At 38.2% G+C, this 21,641-nt stretch overlaps 1 protein-coding gene across 1 annotated transcript in view; it reads left to right on the top strand.

The window, feature by feature from the left end:
* The window catches only part of RPGRIP1L (RPGRIP1 like), a 124,046-nt gene extending 119,955 nt beyond the window's left edge, over window positions 1-4,091 (top strand). The window contains exons 25-26 of the mRNA XM_034788304.1: window positions 528-661; window positions 2,592-4,091. Of these exons, the coding sequence (XP_034644195.1) occupies window positions 528-661; window positions 2,592-2,695 (238 nt within the window). The 3' untranslated portion in view covers window positions 2,696-4,091. The remainder of the gene's footprint in view (window positions 1-527; window positions 662-2,591) is intronic.
* Window positions 4,092-21,641: the final 17,550 nt, after the last annotated feature.

Here is a 21,641-nt window from a genome sequence, read left to right as displayed (position 1 = left end):
ACAACTGTACCCCTTTCAGGAGTCTGTTTTATCTTGGATATCCCAAGTTTCACCTCACTTAAAAACTACTTGCTTACAAAATCAGACATAAAAATACAAAAGTGTCTCAGCACACTATTACTGAAAAATTGCTTACTTTCTCATTTTTACCATATGATTATAAAATAAATAAATTGGAATATAAATATTATACTTCCATTTCAGTCTATAATATATAGAGCAATATAACCAAGTCGTATGAAATTTTAGTTTGTACTGAGTTTGCTAATGCTTTTTATGTAACCTCTTGTAAAACTAGGCAAATATCTAGATGAGTTGATGTACCCCTGGAATACCTCTGCATACCCCCTGGGGTACGTGTACCCCTGGTTGAGAACCACTGATCAAGAGTTGTTTTATATGCTAAATTGGGAATTTCTAGATATGCTCTGCCTTTATATTTGTTTGTTTTATTGTCTGGATTTAGTCCCCAAGTGCTTGGGTGTTATGGATCATTTAAAGAGTGAGAATTTTTGTTTTTTTCTCAGCATACGATTTACAGTGGTTAGTGACCCTCCAGAAGATGAACAAGATCTTGAGTGTGAAGACATTGGCTTTGCTTACGTCAGTCTAACGGAGATTTTTCAGAAAGAAAAAGACATAATTGAGCAAGATATTGATGGTAAGTTTAGCAGAGTTCTTAGTTTTAAATTTTGACATCCGTTCATTTCAAAATTTTACTAGAGTTTTTCTTCTCTGCTCTGAGAGGTTTCATACTTAATTATTTAATTATTGTTATAATATTGAACCATACAGCATCACTTTAATAAATTGTCACAATTCATCTGCACATACAACTTATTCCTGAAAAGAAATAGTATTGCCTAAAACTTAAAGAACTTAATATAATTAGTATTATCTTCTAACTAAGAGTTACACAGTCCCTGGTTTGGAAAAAATCTGAACAGTATTACTAGTAAAGTGTTATTAGATTAATCAGTTTACAAAACCTGAGACTGGTAGGCCTAATTACTCACTAGTATATTTTTATCTTTTGTACAAGCAGAGTATTTCTTTAAATGCTAATAAAGCCTCTGAACTTATTAATTTTATATTCAACATTTTTGTCAATAATATCCTACTACAAATAGCTATCTATCCATTGTAGGCAATTATAGCATTTCTGTGGTGTCAAAGGGCCAAATGTTGGTTCTTTTTTGAGTGATTGCTCATGTCTATTCCACAATAGGTGTGTGTGCTCGTCACGTGCACCGGTGTCGGAAGTTTTTCCCTTAGCAGTACCCGTAGGGGAGCGCCCCAGCGATCCCTGGAGTGGCGCCTCCATGGCACGGTATAAGGGGTGCCACGTGCTCCCCCCCACCCTCAGTTCCTCCTTCACCTTAGAGCACAGGGCCTGGCGCCCTCGTCCGTCAGGGTGCACTTGGCGGCCATATCGGCCTTCCACCCACTGGTGCAGGGGCACATGGTATTCTTCCATGCCATGACTAGCCGATTTCTTAAGGATTGTCTCTTCCCATACGTTGGGCCCCCTGTCCCACCTGGGACCTGAACTTGGTGCTTGCCCAACTGACGGCCCCCCCATTTGAGCCGCTAGCTACGTGCTCCTGGTCGCACCTTTTGTGGAAGGGTAGCCTTCCTGGTAGCGATCACGTCGGCTAGGCGGGTCTCGGAACTCAGGGCCCTGACCTCCAAGCCCCCGTACATGGTGTTCCATAAGAATAAGATCCAGCTTCGCCCACATCCTTCGTTCCTCCTGAAGGTGGTCTCCGCCTACCACATGGGTCAGGACATTTTCCTGCTGGTCCTATACCTCTCTTTTAAAGTGTGTTGGCTAAATGTCAAGTTTTTAAACACCATTTAAGCACCCAGTGAAGACAAAGATGTCAATGTTTTAAAAAAGTGTTATCTGGACACGCTTCACCAGGTAAGGGGGAATAATGTCTTTGTCTACACTTGTCTACAGCATCCAAGAAGCCTGGAGTCAAAATCATATTGTGCTTCACCCAGACAACATCAACTTGTCATCTGTATATTAATATCTTAACTGCACAATTCAAGCCCCAATCATGCACACAGCTGGCTAGAACCTAGACAATTCACACTTCAAATCTGCTTGTGTACTAATGCATAGATAACAAGGGTCTGATTCTACTGCTACTGAAATTGATGGCAACACAGTCATTGACTTCAGCAAGAGCAGGATCAAACCCTAAATGTATACATTTCCTCGTGTGATATTTATTTACTATGAAAAATGAACAAACAGTTTGGGAAGGTATATAATAAATTCTGCTTTCTTAGCTTGAAAATTAAACCTTGCACCAATCATTATTGAGGTGGAATTTAAAGTATTCCTCCATCCTACTGTTGGAAGGTCTCAATCCTGTAAGGTGCAGAACACCATCTCCTCCCCCTCACTTCAGTTGGGTGGATAGTACTCAGCATCTTGCAGGATTGAGCACTAGAACTGACAGCTATTTTTTTAACCTTGTATGGGTGCCTTTTAATCTTCCCAAATGTGAAAGTGAAATTATTGTAACACAAAAACTAAATTAAATTGCTAATATTGTTGTCTGATGTTTTCTTTCTAGTTTTCGATTCACAAGATGATAGTGCAGTAATTGGAAAGCTCAAAGTAACAGTGGAGGCCCTCCATGCTCTGCGCTCAGTCTATGAGGAACACAAAGATGACTAGGAGGCATGAAAGAAAAGTGTGCCTACAGATGCTTCTTCTCCCAGTGTAAATACATGCTTGATAGCTCTTCGTAGATGAGATTTTTGTAATTACTACAGTATATTTAATGTATAATTTATATGAAAAGGATGCTTGATTTATAGTTGTAAAGTTTTGTATACTTTTCAGTCTGTTTGTTTTTATATTTCCCCCTAAGGCTAAGACTCCCTCCACAATGGACAACGTCTTGTAAATAATTAATACCTACATGATTGAATGATGTGCTTTATTTGCATTTTCAACATTTTTTCTTACATAAAACAGTAATAAAAATGCAAGTTGAATTTTTAATTTTTAATAAAAAAGCTTAAGCCTTAGAAAACTGATTAAAAATACTTTTATGTTATCCCTAATCACCCCACTAAATGCAATGCCTGTGATTAGCCTCATTAAGAATTTTATACTGTGAAGATTTTATTAGAAGCAATATATGAAAATTACTTGGATTAATGTGTTAATCTGCCTCTTTAAAATGCTAATATCCATTTTATGCACATTAAATCTCAGTATGCGTTTTCTTTGATGCATGCAGTTTCTATCAATTAAATATAAAGAATGAGGCTAGTCGCAAGACTTATTAAATTACTGCAAGCTTTTTTAAAAATAACTTTTGCCCTTCTACTAACATTATAAGTAGTTGTTTATGATTACCATGATTTGAAGGAGGGGGAGGGTGGACTCAATTTTCATATACAGTAAAAGAGATTTACAGTTTCAACCAACACCTATCAAAGCACAGAAAGAAAATATAAAAGAATCAATCAGATTCTGTTCCGCTTAGTTTGAGCTGTAGGGACAGGCAAGTGGTTTTTTGATCACTTTTAAAACTTACATCAAACACATACAATGATCCTTGTATCTGGATAACCAGTGGCTAGAAAGGAGCTTGGAAAGTTAATTTTCTAGCTTTTAACCAATCTCAATGAAAGATTTAATTGATATTTTTAATGGAGCTGTGAATCAATGCAGCAAAAGGATTGTCTCTGGAGAACTAGGATATAATGCATTTCATTTTTTAATTTACTTTATTTGTCATTTTCTTCAAAGGATTTTATAGGCTGTGGGTTTTCACTGTTTGCAAACAGACTATGTTTCTTCATAAGCATATGTAAAGTATTTAGAGAGATAAGTAATTTATTAAAATCTACCTAATTTGCCGTGATATATTAAATCTCTGCTTCAGTGATCACAGACCATTTCATTTAGAGAATTAGGCATTTGCTCTTTGTGTGATTAAACCTCTGGAAAATGAGTTCTTTACTCCTATTTGTGAACATTCAAAGCCTGCTAATGGCAAGAAGATGGAATAGATTATGAGACAATTCATTACAGTTCAACAGCAAAAAAAAAAAGCAGCTATAATGCAAAAAAGCAAGTTTGAATATCTGCATACAGTTTGAACCATCTGTGCTCTAATCGTGTTAATAATGCCTCTTCGTCTTTAGGAGGCTTTGAAATGACATCCATACAGTATTAATTTGTTGATGTACATTATGAGGCCAATGGAATATATTCTGACCAAAGATATCTCTAAATTCTACCATGAATTGATGGATGCCTCCATTTAAGGGCCTACCATCTACAGGAGCAGTATTGCTCTCATCCAGACTTTGTAAATCCTCATAATTCAATCCTCTGGAACATTCTGGAGACCGCAGGCATTTGCATTCCTAAACTCCTCCATTCCTTGTAAACAGCCATATGTATGTTTGTCACTTGGGCTGGCTCTTAGCTCATCGTTTTGGACACTATTTCTAGCTTTCTTTGGCACTGTGCATCTGTATTGTCATTAAGACGGTTGTTATGTATTTTGGTAATTTAAAACAGCTAGATTCAACACTGAGATTAACCAAGTGGCTTTTCAGAAATTTAGTTGTGGTATTCTACCAGGAGGTTCATATTATTATTCCGATACTTGCAACCCAAACTAAATATCTTCCACATAAACAAAGAAGTGAGTTGTATTGATTTTTTGTGACTGTTTACTGAGTTACAGAACTATTATTAATGCTTATTTTCTTCTGAAGTAAACCATGTGGTAAAATTAGAAAATCAACCATATTCATCTTACATGTTCATCAACCATGTTCATGTTACATTTACAGTAACACCCTTAACATTTAATCTTCACCATCTAAAGTTGGAAACTGAGGCTAAGCTACCAAATTCATTACACATCGCTCTCTATGGTAAATTACTGCAGTATATTGTGGTTGATATTTGGTTACATCATGGTAACCATTCTCAGTGACGCCGACATTAACATGTATAATATGCTTCAGGTTCTTAACAATATTTCATTGTAAAACTGACTATTTTCTAGTTTCTGATTTAAAAAAAAATTATCCCAATTTCTTTTCATATTGTTACTAGTAAGACATGTTATTTAGTGTGGATTTTCCCAGCAAATGAACTGGACAATATTACATCTTGTGTAGTTTTTTTTCCTCCTGCAGTAAGTAGTTTGTATTTCCAACCTGCTCTTAATCCTGGTTCCAAATTGTAACTAGTGCAGGAAAAGTAACACAAAGAGGTAGATATAGAAACTGCAATGGTATCATTAATATGTGCATAGATAGCTGTGAGCAGCCTGAAAAAAGTCCCCTTCTGCAAACGGTTCCATCTATTGCAAATACTTTTGTCTAGACTAAAACAAAACTGTTTTTTAATGTACTGGCAAACACATTTTAAGTAAGTGCTGCTTTAAAAAACATGTTAAACTCTCTACTGGACGCTAACACATTTTTAACAGTACTTAATTTAAACATATTAGCTTTTATATTTTTAAAAAAAAAATTTTCCTGGTCTAGACAAGGCCATAGAAATGGATAAATTGTTTAGGGATGTGTACAAAGAGGTCATGGATAAGTTGGGTTGGGCATGTACAGTCAAACCATACTCGCGTACCTCCTTTGCTGTGCCATATTATACCCCTCTGCTTTACTTGTTATGGCCTGCATGGCATGCTCCTTGTAACTACAGTGAAATCAGAATTGCAGAAGGTTTCCTTTGCTGTGCACTACAACAACTGCGCTGCTGTTCCTGCAGGCTTTCTGGTGTTTGTGTCGGTTTGCACAGGTAAGCCAAAGTTAGGCACAAAGTGTTCCAATTTTTGTCTACTATTCCCTCTCATATAAATGGTCAGGTAACTCAGGAATAGAACACTTAGGTACAAAATACCCCATGCATCTAGACAGTAATCATGTGAATTCAGTTAGTCAATTATGCTATATGAAGAATCACCACTTATTTTATTGTGCATTTATACTATTATATGTGACTCATGAAATTATCTGTGTTGAGAAGAGTTTGAGGTTTCCTAAACTTGACTTCAATAGCACTTTTACAACCAAAGACAATATTATTAGTATAAATATTTTTGGTTATAAAACATTTTGTTTTCAGTGTACAATAGCACATTTGCATAGTATCACAAAAATACAAAGGATAAGTAGGCCAAACAATAGCTGTTGCATTCAGTTTTCTCAGTTTGTATTAGAACTGATCACTGTGTACAAATTCAAATCCTCCTATAATCGTGCCACATATATTAATATGTTTAAAGGCAAGAAAAACTTCATTTTTTGTATACAGTTGGGTATTCAGATTTGTATGCAGGAGTATGATAAGATTTCAAACCAATTTTTTGTGTGTTCCATAAAGGGACAAATATTTACAATTAGTTTTACTTTTTGAATTGGTCATTCAGACTTTAGGCATTAATAATTAGAACTAAGCCCCAATCCTGCAACTGTGCATGGATGGATTGCATTGCCTGAGCAGAATCTCACTGAATCGCTGCAGATGTCTCTGTATCATTACTGCAGAGTAGGAACCACAGTCAGTTCAAAGACTTGTTGTTGGTTTTTTAAGTTTACTTTTGACAAGGTATGCTAAAGGTATTACACTGCTTTTGTTCATTTATTTTTGACATTGCTGATTAACTCATGGAATAATTATACATGCATTTTTGAAAGCAGGTAAGATAAATGTTTGACTTCAACAGAGTTATTACGCAAAGGAAGAATTTGGCCTTCTATATTGTATCCCTTAATACTGAGTAATTTTACCTGTTTATAGGCTGAGAAAGAAATAGTAAACTAAAGATACTCTTAAAAGAGATACAATAAAGAATGAACTGAAATGACATGTCTTTTTTAACAAATAAGTGAACTTTTTAATAATTACAAATTAGTGTAATTCATTGAGGGCTTGATCCTGCAAGAGGCTGAGGAATGTGACCCATATAAGTGATTCAGACAGGGCCACCCGGGGGGGGAGGGGCAAGTGGGGCAATATGCCCTGGGCCCCTCAGGGGCCCCCACGAGAATATAGTATTTTATAGTATTGCGACTTTTTTTTAGGGAAGGCGCCCCTGAAATTGCTTTGCCCCAGGCCCCCTGAATCCTCTGGGCAGCCCTGGATTCAGATAAAGTCAATGGGACTACTCACATACTTAGTTAACTATATGCTTAAGGACAAATCTTAGATTCTTCGGACTCTATAAGAAATTTGTCATTGACTGAAATGGAATAAGAATTTAACCCTACGGTCTTTCCTAAATCAGCGTCAAAGTGCTCAGCACCCCTAGCAGGATGGAGTAGTAACTTAATGTCAATGGGTTTTAGTTACAAAACATCTGTTTCTAAATCATTAGCACCCAGTTTGGAACATTTTGTCTGAAGAGGTAAAGAGGTGGCTTAAGAACTCTGAAAACTGGGATAATGGAAATGCTTACAGACTCTTAATTGAAGTAGCTCTACCATGTTATGGCATAATACTATGTTAATGTACAGTTAACAGTTAATTTAACATTGATTCAGCCACTTAACATTTTGTACAGAAATATAAATGATGGGAGGCATTTTAGTGTTGATTTACATGTTTTACTGCTCACTGTAGTAATGGTGTCAAATTTCCATCCACTCTCTTGTGAAACAATTGACAAAAAATAGCTACAGTGTTTTATGGTTAGCAATGTGGTTTATTCAGGTTTTTTTTTTTTTAGACTTTCAGTAATAACACATTTTCCAGTTTACTGCTGCTTTACTTGCATACAGTATTTATTTGGTTGGGGGATGAGGATTTAAGAGTAAGAAAGGAACCAGATTAATCAACTAAAAAAAAGCCCAAGAGAAAATTTATGCTCTTCATGTCCTTCATTCATTATTGTTAATGCAGGAATATTTGAAATTATGAGCTGTGAGCTTGGAACCTCTGCACACACCCATGTCCTCATAACAAAATGCAAATTACTGAGTAATCAGACAGCAATAGCTGTAACAACACAACACAGGCTTGCATGTGTTCTAACAATCTGATTAACATTTTTGTGGATTTGAAAAATATATATTATATTTAGTCAAACTGGCATCTTTGGTGAATGCAAAATAATTTCCTTATGCATTAATGCAACAGGAAGTGAATTGTGTCTGTGAAAGACTACCAGGAAAAATGTGGTCTTTCTAAAAAAAAAAAAAAAAAAAAAAAAAATCAACAAAATGAAGTTTTTTCTATGTTAATACCAGTCAATCAATGATTAGTCTGTTTATTCATTCCTAAATATAATAAAGCATCCATAGCTGAAGGCCCTTTGCTTCCATGACAGAGAAGAACTAAAAACAGGATTTATCATACATAAGGCAATTTGCCCAATGCGATCAAAGAACTTGCATAAACTCCACATAAGACACTACAAATGGAAAGGGGAACAAATAAAGGTAATAAAACGCACGGTAGCTAGCAGTCTTTCTACATTTTAAAATATTTTTAATAGTTTTTCTAGTACAGTCAATTACATTAGCATACCAAAAGTAGCCCCATTTGGAACTTATTTCTGGTGGGTTTGGTCATGTCTATGCCCTAATTTGCCTGTGTTTCTTATTTTAAAACACACAAGTTCAGCAAATTATGCTAATGATGTCTTTTTTTTTTTTTTAAAGTAAATGTAACTGGAGCAAGAACATACATTCTTAATATATTGCAACCCACCTATATTCATTTAAACCAAAATCAGATAGTGTAAATAAATAGTAATATTTATTTTAGAGTGAAATTCCCACTCATATCCTACCCAAAGGCTAACTAATAGGGCACTGTGCAGAAAACTCCATAGGGGTAGTGAGGGAATGAAATGTACACATCCTATCACCTGCATGTAGGTTAAGGATCTGCAACACAGACCCTTTATGGCCACTGTCAGCTCCTACAAATAGGTTCTCCGCCGCTGGTTCTGCATACTTGAGAATCCCATTCCCTTCCCTAGTTCCTTCCTTCCCTTAATGCACGGGCCTGTTCAGGCCTATCATAGAGACCCCCTCTGCAGTGTACAGGGGTCAGAACTCCCCTGAATGAGCTCACCATCTTCGATAGTCCCTTCGCACAATCCCACCACAGAGGTCTTCCTACTTGGGGGTCATTTCACCTTTAGAAACCAACTGATGAGAGAGATGTGTGAAACATTGATAACTGCTTGGATTATGATGCTGTGAACTAAAAAATCTCGTATTTGCCACACACTTTAGCTGACTGAAAATCCTCATCCCATCACACCCATAACTATGATTTTGTTTTCTCCTGGATGTTGGATGGCTGTTGGAATTCTGAGGAAATATGAGCACATTTTACCTGTTTCAGGAGTGAACAAATGGCCTGTTTTTGTACCTTTGCTAAGACATGTCCTGTGATGCAAATCTTCAAAAATTTTCTCAATACTTTTAAATCCAGCACTTTGTGATATACCTGGCATGAGAACCATTGATTCCAAGGGATTTAAAGGGCAGTGAGAAGACCTGAATGCTTAATTTAAAAAAAAAAAAAAAAAAAGTTGAGAAATTTGTCCAGGGATTATAAATGGCACATGTTCCTGTTTCCCTCATTGCTAAGTAAAGTGCTGATCTGGACCAAGCTGTACATCCTATGGGGTATTCTGAACTCTGAGGCTTTTGTGGAAATAAATGAGAGATGAATAGATTGTGCCATTGCATGGAGGCAACACTTATGGCTTCACATTTTATGTTTAAGGAACCAAGGTCTTGTTAATGATGGAAGGGGAGAGACGGATCTTGTCACATTACGTGGTGTTAAAAGCCAGTCATATACAACACGGTGCCAGATGTGGGAGAGATGGAAGGGGATGCTGCCTCCCCAGTGCCTCCTTGCAACTTCCTTGGGTTCAGTTCCTAGCACTGAGTAGGGTCTTTTCCCCCTTCTTTCTGGAAAACGCTGCACTTCCCATCTGCCTCCAGCAGGGGCGGCCTGTGTGCAGCCAGCAGCAGAATGCTTGTTGTCTTTTCTCTGCTGGGTGCCAAGAGCAGCCGTCTGCCTCCTGTCAGGCACGTGAGGCTAGCCCTGGGGGGAGGGGTGCACCCCTGGGGTTGTGGGAGGCAGAATGGCTGGAGGTGGCAGAGAGGGTTTGAGTGGCTGGGGGGACGGAAGCCTGGCCAGGTCCTCGGAGCACTGGAGCTTTCTGGGCAGACTGGGCGGGGGAGGGCGGCAGTGGGGACCTTACAGAGTGGGCATGGGGAGACACTAAGGGTCTGTCGACGCTCCCCGCGACTACGCCCAGGTCTGTGGGACCCAGGCATGCGGGACTCGGTGCTCCCCAGCCCGTGCTTGAGCGTTCACACTGCGTTGTAAGCAAGGGCTGACCGATGCTGGACCCAGGTCTCACAACGGGGCCGACATGCCCGTTCTGTGCTGCGCACACCGCCTGACTTCGGTCTGCATCCACACTGCAAAACCACAGGGCTTGGGCCCAGGTCTCAGCGGGACTTGGCCTCTGCCCCTCCCTCCCCCCAGCAGGGTCCTAGCCCACAGGTCCTGAGTCAGACTGATTTGTGTGCAAATGAAAGGGGGGTTTAGTCACAAACCTGAATCAGGCCTCGGCTTAGAGTGCCATGTAGACGTATTCTTTGAGAGCCCAGGGAGGGGAGGCAGGACAGAGGTAGGGTGGCCAGCTGTCTGGTTTTCTACTGGAACCGCCCGGTCGAAAAGGGACCCTGGCAGCTCTGATCAGCACCCCGACCAGGCTGCTAAAAGTCCAGTCGGCAGCGCAGTGGGGCTAAGGCAGGCTCCCTGGCTACCGTGGCTCTGTACGGCTCTTGGAAACAGCAGCATAAGCAAGGCTCATACACGTAGGAGCAGTCGGGGCTCCGCATGCTGCACCCGCCCCAAGCATCACCCCTGCAGTTCCCATTGGCCGCAGCGTAGGAGCTGGAAGGGGGTCATGCTGCTGCTTCCAGGAGCTGCCTGAGGTAAGCATCACCCAACCCTTCATCCCTAGCCCCACCCCAAAGCCCGCATCCCCAGCCAGAGCCCTCACCCTCACCGCACCCCAACTCCTTGCCCCAGCCCAGAGCGCCCTCCCACATGCCGAACTGCTCAGCCCCAGCCCAGCCCCACACCAGAGCCCTCACCCCAACCAGGTGAAAATGAGAGAGTGAGTGAGGGTGGGGAGAGCGAACAACAAAGGGTGGGGGGTGGAGCGAGCAGGAGTGGGGTCACAGAGTAGGGATGGGGTCGGGGGTGCTCCATTTTGTGCAAGTAGAAAGTTGGCAACCCTAGACAGAAGTGGAATGAGAGGTGGTAGAAGAAAGATCCTGGGATGAGGATAGAGAGAGAGAGAGAAAGGTAGGAAGAGATTGGGGCTAGAGCGATAGGAAAGGGATGAAGAAGGTAGAGAGTAGAAGAGGTAGAGAAGAAAAGTTAATGAGAGGGAAAAGAGAGAGAGGCAATAATGGAAGGAATGGAAAGGTTGGGTGGAGAGTGGGCTAAGAAAAAGCAAGGTGGGTGGCAAATTAATCTGCACTGCTCAATAGAGAGTTTGATGCCGAAACACACACATCCTGTCCTTGCTCTTAAATCACAGTAGGCAGCAGGAGGCATGGTTCTTTAGGCCGAGGGTGGGCTGGAGAGCCTTGCTGACAGAGATGAGAGTTGGCACTACACTCCTGGCTGTGAATGGAAGGGAAGCCCCAGTGTTGCTACATATGGAGCAAGGAATATGCTGCTTTGTTGTTATGTTGTTTGTTTTTCATGCTATTGAGTCTGGGTTTTTTTGAATATTTTTAACACCATTTTTTGGTGCCACTGTGGTTTTGTGCATGTTTATTGGTATTCTAACAGAAACAAGCCTGCAATCTGAAGGTTTTGCTAATGTAGAATTCCAGTTAACTATCAGCAAGATTCTTAATAATGAAATTCTTAAAGATTCTACACTTGGATGATGGGAGGGTCTGAACATGCTTTTTATTAGTCTGCATAAAATATCAGAGCCCAGTAAAATTCATAAGGTTTAGAAGTTCAGATAAGTATAAATTAACCTGTTTGGTCTCAACATTGGATTAGAATTCTCCCAGTACTCTCACTTTCCACAGGGTGGAACAGGTTTAATTCAATTATTTAAATCACTTGATTTTCTACCACTGATTTTAAATCTAGCCAAGACATTGTAAAACTGATTTGAAAGTTTATGCTATTGAAAATTTAGATACTACTAATAGGATATCTTACCAATTTTCTAAACTACCGTATTATAGGCAAAAAAAAATATTGAAAATTAAGGCCCTGATTCTGCAAACACTCAAGCAGGTACATAACTTTACTCATTTGAATAGTCCTACTGACTTCAGTGGGAGTACCTGTGATTAAGGTTAAGTATGTGCATAAGTGTTTCCAGCAGCAACAATTGCTAATATTTTTTAATAACAACTTTTCTCTCAGCGGTATAAAATCTTTATCTCTTCAAAATTAAGATACATAAGTACTATCAATTAAAATGCATTTATCCTAGTACATTAACAAAATTATTGAAAATCTTTTTATATACACACAGGCCAAGATTTTCAAAACTTGTCATATTTAAGTACCTACATATCTTAGAAACACAAGCCCCAGTGACTTAGAAACTGGAAGCCCTGATGGAGGGTATAGCTTGGCTGAAGCATTTTACCTTTCTTCACTTGTGGAAGTAGACTATGTTGGAAGGTAGTTTGGTTGCACATACAGCATGGCCTATTTGCTTATCAATTTTGTGTTGTTCTCACAACAAGAATGTTAATGAGGCACTAGCCTTGTATTTTTGTTTTTGTTTTTTTTTTAGCATAGATGAGCATTTTAAGTGTGAAAGTTCTCAGTAGAAAAACATCCCTATGTGAAATCTGAAATTATACTAACAATTAGGAAACTAATTGAAGAAACAAGAACAAATAGCCACTTTAGCCATTTAAGAAAATTAAAAGCTGCCAGTATGTCAAATTTCAGAGTAGCAGCTGTGTTAGTCTGTATCCACAAAAAGAACAGGAGTACTTGTGGCACTTTAGAGACTAACAAATTCATTTGAGCATAAGCTTTCGTGGGCTACAGCCCACTTTTTCTGTTATGCCAGATAAATAAATAAATAAAAATGTGGTTGCTCTTTTTTTTTTAAATAATGATTTTCAGGCACCCTGACTCCCAATGACGTTTCCATTACTTCCTGGTATCAGCCAAGTTAGACAGAGGGGAAGACATTTTGATGCCATTGAAGTCAATGGCAAAACTCCCATTGTTTTAGCAGGGCCAGGATTTTACCTTTAGTGAGCCTTGCTTTAGCCAAGCATGTCTGGCCTTCTCTAAAATGCTAGAAGTACAGTAGGTTAAATTCATCACTGGCATAAGCTGGTAGAATTTCACTAAAGTGTGTGGTGTTGCACCCATAATTGTCGTGAATGTGGCTTATTTTTCACTTAATTAAATCAGATTAATTTGTTCCTTTATTTAATTTGACTGAAACTTAAGAAACCAAATAATTTCATACATAGGTCATGCTTAAAAGCTTGTCAGTTCACTTAGATAACTAAACGTTCTCTCAATGTTTTCAGTATTTCCTAGGTATTACTCATACTAGTTATAGGAAAGGGTAAGGAATATTGCAAACACTGATTAATCAAACTTATCTAGTCATCCAAAGGAACGCAAACCCATAATTCCCTTCTGTATCTCATAGGCAATTTAGGAAAGGGATAGATAAGAAGACAGAAAATATCATTATGTCACTATATAAATGCATAGTATACTGACACCTTGAATACTGTGTGCAGTTGTGATCACCCTATCTCAAAAAAGATATGTTAGAATTGGAAAAGGTACAAAGAAGGGCAACAAAAATGGGGGCTGATACAGCTTGCATATTTGGAGAGATTGAAAAGACTGTGACTTTTCAACTTGGAAAAGAAACAACTAAGGGGGAATGTGATAGAGGTCTATAAAATCATGAATGGTGTGGAGAAAGATAATAAGTTAGTGTTTTTTACCCCTTCACATAACACAAGAACCACATAATACCCAATGAAATTAATAGGCAGCAGATTTAAAACAAACAAAAGGAAGTACTACTTCACACAACCCACGGTCAACCTGTGGAACTTTTTGCCAGGGGATGTTGTGAAGGCCAAAACTATAATTGGGTTTAAAAAAAAAACTAGATAAGTTAATGGAGGGTAAGTCCATCAATGGCTATTAGCCAAAATGGTCCAGGATGCAACCCCATGCTCTGGGTGTCCTAAGCCTCTAACTGCCAGAAGCAGGGATTGGACGACAGGGGATGGATCATTTGATCATTTCTCTGTTCTGTTCATTCCCTCTGAAGCACCTGGCATTGATCACTGTTGGAAGACAGAATATTGGACTAGATGAACCATTGATCTGACCCAGTATGACCATTTTTATGGGCTCTTTATGTTCTCTGTCAATAATTTTTCCTTTGTTTTGCTCAGAACAGAAAGGAACAGGTGATGCACATTCTAGAAGAGAGAAGAACAGTGAAAATTTACGTTAATAGAACTGACCATTTCCAGAAAACATCTTCAATTGTTTCCTTTCATGATAAAATAATGAGCTCTCATGTATTGAAATCCTCCATAGCTAGATGGATCAAAGGCTGTATTACCAGTGTTTATTCAGCCATAGATAAAGCTCTTTCAGAAGAGATCAGAGCCCACACATTATGTTTCACACTGGTATGAAACATTGTTGTCCACCACACAGGAAATCATCTGCCCCTTTGTCATCCATCATCACGTTCATGGTGTTTTTCCAGTTTGATAGTCATATCTTTGCAGATCATGCTTCGGAACTGCCCTATAATGGGTCCGTGCTACTTTTTAATTTTAGTGATGGGAGAACATTCTCCTTTCAGTCCTACCTTATCTCCTCCTCTCTGTTCATCTCTCGTATGTAATTATGTGGCCCACGTTACTGTAATATCTGAGCATCTTACAGTCTTTAATGTATTTTATCCTCACAATACTCCTGTGAAATAGGGAAGTGCTAACATCTCTGAGGCATAAAGAGACTAAGTGACTTGCCCAAGTAAGACTGTGGCAGAGCAAGGATCTGAATCTAGGTTTCCTGATTCCTAGGCTAGTACCCTAATGACTGGATCATCCTCCCTCCCTCCCTCCTGACTTTTCCTTATTGTTTGTTAGGTACCAAAAGTCTCAGATATGAAGAGTAGCCAGGCTGCACAATGGGAAATTTGTTCCCTGAATGATTCTCTGTCTAGAACTCATCTTTTCCCCATTCATCCCCAACCAATAGAGTTTCTTTAGGTATTTCCATGGTGGCCTTTGAGTCAATGCATATACTTAATAAGGTGTGTTACTGTTAAGAAATTCATATTTAACCAACTAATAGGAATGTAGAGTTTCTATACAACTTTGGAAGTACTTGTCTGGCTCCAGGGCAGAGAAAGGTCAGGGCCAAGCCCCAGATCTGACTTGCTTCTAAGGTTTGAAGGAAATGATGTTCAGCCCTAATATCTCAGAGTGGGCAGATGGTCAGTCCCTGAAAGAAAATAATCAACTAACAATTTTTTCACTTACAGGGCTAAACTGGACTTTCGATTTCATGACAGAGCAGCACTACACCTCTCCAGACAAAAAAAATCATTGACTACACAAATGATGGTATAAGGTAGTTATATCTTTTTCTAGTTTTGACCCAGTTGTTAGTATTTGCTAAAATTGGATTTGGTCACATTCAGACACTACTTAAAAAGTGAATTTATTTTCTTTTCATTGTGATGATTCTGATGGTTTTGGTTTTAAATTACTCTGTCAATATCCATCACACTTGTACTCATTGAATATTTACATGTAAATGTAGGTCACAATGCAGGAACTGCTACAGAGTGTTCCACATCCACTAATCCTTGTTTTTTATGTAAAATGCTCTAGTTGTGGAAAAAAAAATACAGTTGAGACTGTGCTAACTGCAACAGGAGTTTTAGGTTTTATGGGTATAATTTAGACCGTAATCTGATCCTATATTTTAGGACATAGGGAGAGCCATAGTTAAGTTGTTTTTTAATTGGTTTGTTTTGGTGATTTTTATTGCATAGGCAAATGAATTGCAGCAGAGAAGTGATGTAAGTCAGGCTTGTGCATTCCTCCAGGAGCATATAGTTATGGTTCAATTTAAAAGCTAGAGGCCGGGGGGGTCTGCAGGGAGATTCTGTTGAAATGTTCACTGGCCCTTCATTGTAGCTACAGTAGCAGATATACAGATTTGTATTTGTTGCACTTCAAAAGTTTCAGGGATGTTTCAGATAAACATCTTAAAGCTGTTGTGCTAGAAACTGGTCTGTAAATATAATCAGAACGGTTTCTCTTGGGTCAAGGAGGTGTGGGATTGGGAGTTCATAGTTCACCTCATAGATATTTAAGCCAGAAAGGACCATTACAATCTTCTAGTCTGATCTTCTGCGTAATACAGGCCATAGAATTTTACCCACTGGTTCCTGCTTTAAGCCTATAACTTCTGGTTGAACTAGTGGAAAGGAGAGTCTTGTAACACTGTTGAGTGCGTCTGTGCAACCCGTTTTTCTGCTTCAATCTGAGTTTTGCATTCAAGGGTATCCCAAAATTAAGTTGAACGTGCCAAGTTTTACTTGGTTTTGGCTCAAAGTCACTGAGATTTACGTGACTTTCATTTGAAACCATGATTTGGCCCAGATTTGTTAAAACTCATCCTAGGAATAGTCATCACCCTCTGTGAATGTTTCAGCAAACCTGACTCTAGTTTGAGGTTCATAATTACCTGGTTTGTGATTTAATTACAGACATTTGCACTGTTCTAATTGGAAGTCTTTAGAGTGAAAATAGCTGCAATAATAACCCCCTGGTCGCCCACCAGTCCCCTTCTCCCCCTCCCCCCCAAAAAAAGATGTTGCCATTTTACCAGTGAATTGTAAATTTAAAGGCAGTGCTATAAAATCCCATAATCTTGAAAATATAAATATACACCAAGGGACAGCACTAAAACTGTTTGGAAAATATATTATTTCATGTCCTGATCCTGTACCCATTGAAGTTAATGGCAAAACTTTCCTTTTCTTCGGTGATGTAGGATCTAGCTCCAAGTGCACAGTATCATACAGACCTTACATCCTATTATGGGTAACTATAGTCATTCTCATATGCAAATCTCATATTAATGAAGGAGAAAAGATTACCAGGTATATTCACTCTGAGGGGTCTTTTCCTGTTCTGTTTTTGTAGAGTCTTAAACTGCAAATTTTAGAACTCACTCCTCCAAGGGGGAATTGCTTATCAAAATGTAAATGTGTAACTTTTTTTTTTTTTTTTTTTTTTTTTGAGTGAAACCAGTTTCAAACAAATCCTGTAACAGTCAACTGCAGGGATGTAAATTTCCTTCTCCTTCATTTCTAAAAGGGTTTTAGATTCCAGTTTCTTTGTTTGTCTTAGGTTACTTTTTTCTTATATTTAAACCACTTATTCCCTCAGCACATGCCTGGATAACAAAACATGAGTTTAAAAATGAAACCTTACATTTACCTTGTCGTCATAGACCACACAATGAGCTTGGTAAATACTGTAAATTACCTCATTTCATTATTTATTGTTATATTCTATATCAGTGCATAAAATATGACTTGTGGGGAAAAATTGCCCCCTACTGTCCTTGTATGACATGTACATACAAACTATTTTATTTTAAAACTTAAGAGACTCAATCATTTTGATTAACGTTAGATCCATATTTTAGAAATAATGTACTTTGCAATGTCTCAGTAGGGATATTTGGGGAAGAAATGCATTCAATTCAGAACAGGAAAATAGACTTGACTCTCTTTAGAAATCTTGTCAACAATGGAATTTTTAACCATGGAGTAGCTGCATCACTACACTTCCCTAACGCAGATGTGCTGAACGGGTGTAAACCATGACTTGTGCTGGTGACGTTTCCCTAGGCCCAGAGAACATGTTAAGGCCAGTGATTAGTTCTCAAGTGATGTACGTACGATAATAGCTATCAGTTTGGCTCATCTAGACTTGCACTTGAGTTTGCAGGGATGACATTTAGTAAAAACATCTTTTAATTAGCAAAGGGAACAAAGTTGAAATGGAATCATTGAGGGGCAATAAATTTAAACTCACAATGTTATTTTTATAGTCACTTTTCAGCACAGAACTTCACTTTAATATGGTCAGTTTTTATTGTTTAATTAAGGCCTTGTCTGCATTGGGTTTTTAGGCACCGCTGTAGCTACACTGATGCAACCCCCTATAGTAGACTTGCTGGTGTACACTGTGATTTACACTTATGCAAGTATCAGGGGGTAGCCGTGTTAGTCTGTATCTACAAAAACAACAAGGAGTCTGGTGGCACCTTAAAGACTAACAGATTTATTAGGGCATAAGCTTTCGTGAGTAAAAACCTCACTTCTTCGGATGCACCACTTCGGATACACTTATGCAGTTTACCCTGCATGGGCTGTGGGGCTGAGGTAAGCTCACATAAGCTGCACGAATGTAAATAATGGTTATACTAGTACAGTATGTCTACTCTGGGTGTTTGTACCCATGGAGCTACAGCAGTGCCCGAAACATCAATTCTGACACGGCTTTAATTAATAGTAATTATTTTTCAGCTTATTTATTATGACAGAAATTCCAGATTTGTCAATCTGAATGACTCTCTGACTAGAGAACTAGTGAAATTTTGACATCACATAAGACAAGAGATGGAAGACTGATTGATTGAAAAGGAAAGTGAATTTTAGATAGGCTGTGCAATAAGGATGTGACGCACAGAAATGCTTGTGGAAGATTGATCCTTATTTCTTGGCCTAGTCTCGTATTAGGATTACAAAAGTTTAATACTCTGTCACCTGCCAGAGAATCAGTATCAATAAACTATGGTGGTGGTTATTATGGCCCCCTAAAGAGTTTTGATTTTTTTAACACTTATTTAATTGCAGTGTCTAATGAACACCTGGGAAAAAGGGTATCTTTGTTATAAATTTTGTCGCCCCTTCAGTTGAAGTATGAGAGTTCATAATCCATGTTTTAGAAATCCCTAAGAAGATCTCCTGGAAGGACCAGACTTGAAATTCCTGATTGTATGTAGGATGTTTTTAAGAAAATATTCCTGGCCTTCTTTATTACACCATAAAGAAATAAAAAAAGGACACAACTCAATTTAAAAAAATGTTTCCGTATTACCTTAAAGTTGACTTTTTGTTCTATAAATCAGTAAGAGATACTTCAGCTTAATTATGTTTGGATACTTCATGAGAAATGTCATTATCACAAACAAGCTGCACATTTGCAAACCATTAAATGAATACGAACCTTAAAGGCTGATAAGATAAACTTCTAAGAAGTTTGTAAAGTGTTATCATGAGTCAGAAAGTCAGTATATGTTCTTATTTGTACTACACAAATTGTACTTGAAATAGCTACAATGATAACAAAACAATTGCCCATGTTTATGTTTTCGAGTTATATGTCTATGGGAGCAATTTGCATGTAGGGATCTTGAATTGTTCAGCAGTCATGCCATGCACAACATTCCCAACAAATTACAATTGATACCAAATTATTGTTTTTACCAACTTTAAAATACTGTTCTTTCTGTTGGGTATTTTTAATAAAATAACAAATAATAATAATAATCAATAATAATCTAATTGTGCATTTATAATAGCACTCTAAAGCCTTCAATAAACTATGCAGTAAACAGGGAGATTTTGAAAGGAGCAAGTGTTAGGTAGGCCAAAACTCCTATAAAAGGTCAATGGGAGTTGGACACACAATTCCCATTTTGTGCCCATATTCATAGTAATCATGTCACATACAAGGGCACTGAAGCAACTTCTGAGATGAGATATGGCAATAGGAGGGGGCACTGCAACACTACACAACATGGAATGTTGGACAGAGTGATAAAAAATGCTCATCCCAATGGAAACTGCAGAGGAAATGTGGGTAGATAGACAGTAATAGATAGAGCTATACAAAAAAATCAGCTGCAACTACAAAAGTATATAGTCTTGTGTCAGATTCAGTCTGTTTATGAGACTCAGTCCAAACTCACAAAAATTCAGCAAACATGGTCTCAGGTTGTTCACATACCTGGGAAGCCAGTGCACCTCATTTCTCCACAGACAGCCATCATTGCAACCTACTTAAACTTGCCCAGCCCACAGGAAGCTCTATTTTCTTTCCTTAAATATCTTTGTGAGGATTCCGAGGCCTTGGTGGGGGTTGACATAGGGAGATGCCAACCATGAATGGTTTCTCTTGAAGGTTCAAGTTGATTGAAACTGAGCCTAAATTCAAACCTATGGAGTTGTTTTTCTTTCAACCCCATGAGCTAACCTGTGGAGTTCAATTCACAAATCAAACCCTAAAGGGTTTACACAGTCCTTGTAATTAATCAGTATGGAATTTGGCCAAGAAAACAAGTGTAACATCTCTTGTATGTTAAACAACAACAAAAAGTGTCATGGAATTCTTAGATACCAGAAGTGGTATTAACATATAACATACAGCACAGACAGTATCCCTAGTTTTCTGGCTTAATTGAGAGGCAGCACACCGCTAAAGACAGAAAAGACAAAAAGGTAATAATAAATTTTATTAAGAAAGCTGGGGCCCATTATGTGTCAGCTGCAAGGAAAGCAAATATTCTATTTGAATCACTTAGGTTCTTTTCCATAGATTTCTTAACATGGTAGTGGCTGTGAACTGTACTCAATGCAAACAAAGTCTCCTTGGGAAGATTATAAACATAGAATATACATATTTGCATTAAATAAAAAAGAGACTCCATGTATGAATTCCAAGACTGGATCAAACCAGGATTCCCTTTGGTCCAGTATCCTATCTCGAACAATGGCTAATAGCCGGGGACAAAAATAATGCAGTAGGCAGTTACAGGATTATCTGCTCCGAGGGGAAATTTCCTCCTAAACCTCAAATAGGTAGAGGTTGGCTAAAACCCTGAAGCAGTAGGCTTATATCCCTTCCAAAGTTCTTATTCGTTTTATTTTTTAATTATTGTTTAACTGAAGATTCTTGCTATCTATGTAAATGTCTAATTTTTTCTAATCCAACTGAGCTCTAGGCCTCTACCATACCTTGTGTCAGTGAGTTTCACAGTCAAATTGTGCATTGTTTCTAAAAGTATTTCCTTCTATTACTTTTTAATTTACTACCTTTGATTTTCATTGAATGTTCCCTTGTTGTATAAGACAAGATGTATAGAAATTTCTGTCCTACCTTTTCTAAGCCATTCGTTATTTTGTTTACTTTTATCATTATCCTTTCTTATGTATCTCCTTTGTAAGGTAAACAATCCCTTTGTTTTCCATTTGTCTTAATATGCGTTGCTCGTCTCTTAAACTCATCTATTTCTGGTATGTCCCTTTTGAAATGAGGTGACCAGAAGTGAAGATATACCACGGAGTTTATACATATTTTGTGTCACTGAATATATGTGGTATATATTTGTACCACATATCACTTTGGGTGTACATATAAATAAATGATGGCATTATAATGTTTTCTGTATTATTTTTCATAATACTTTATAAATCTGGGTTTTTTTAATAAATCCT

Source organism: Trachemys scripta, chromosome 13 (genome assembly GCF_013100865.1).
Source record: "Trachemys scripta elegans isolate TJP31775 chromosome 13, CAS_Tse_1.0, whole genome shotgun sequence".
In the NCBI taxonomy this organism is placed as follows: domain Eukaryota; kingdom Metazoa; phylum Chordata; order Testudines; family Emydidae; genus Trachemys; species Trachemys scripta.
The sequence above is the reverse complement of the archived record's forward strand: the minus strand, read 5'-3'. Positions and strand labels throughout refer to the sequence as shown.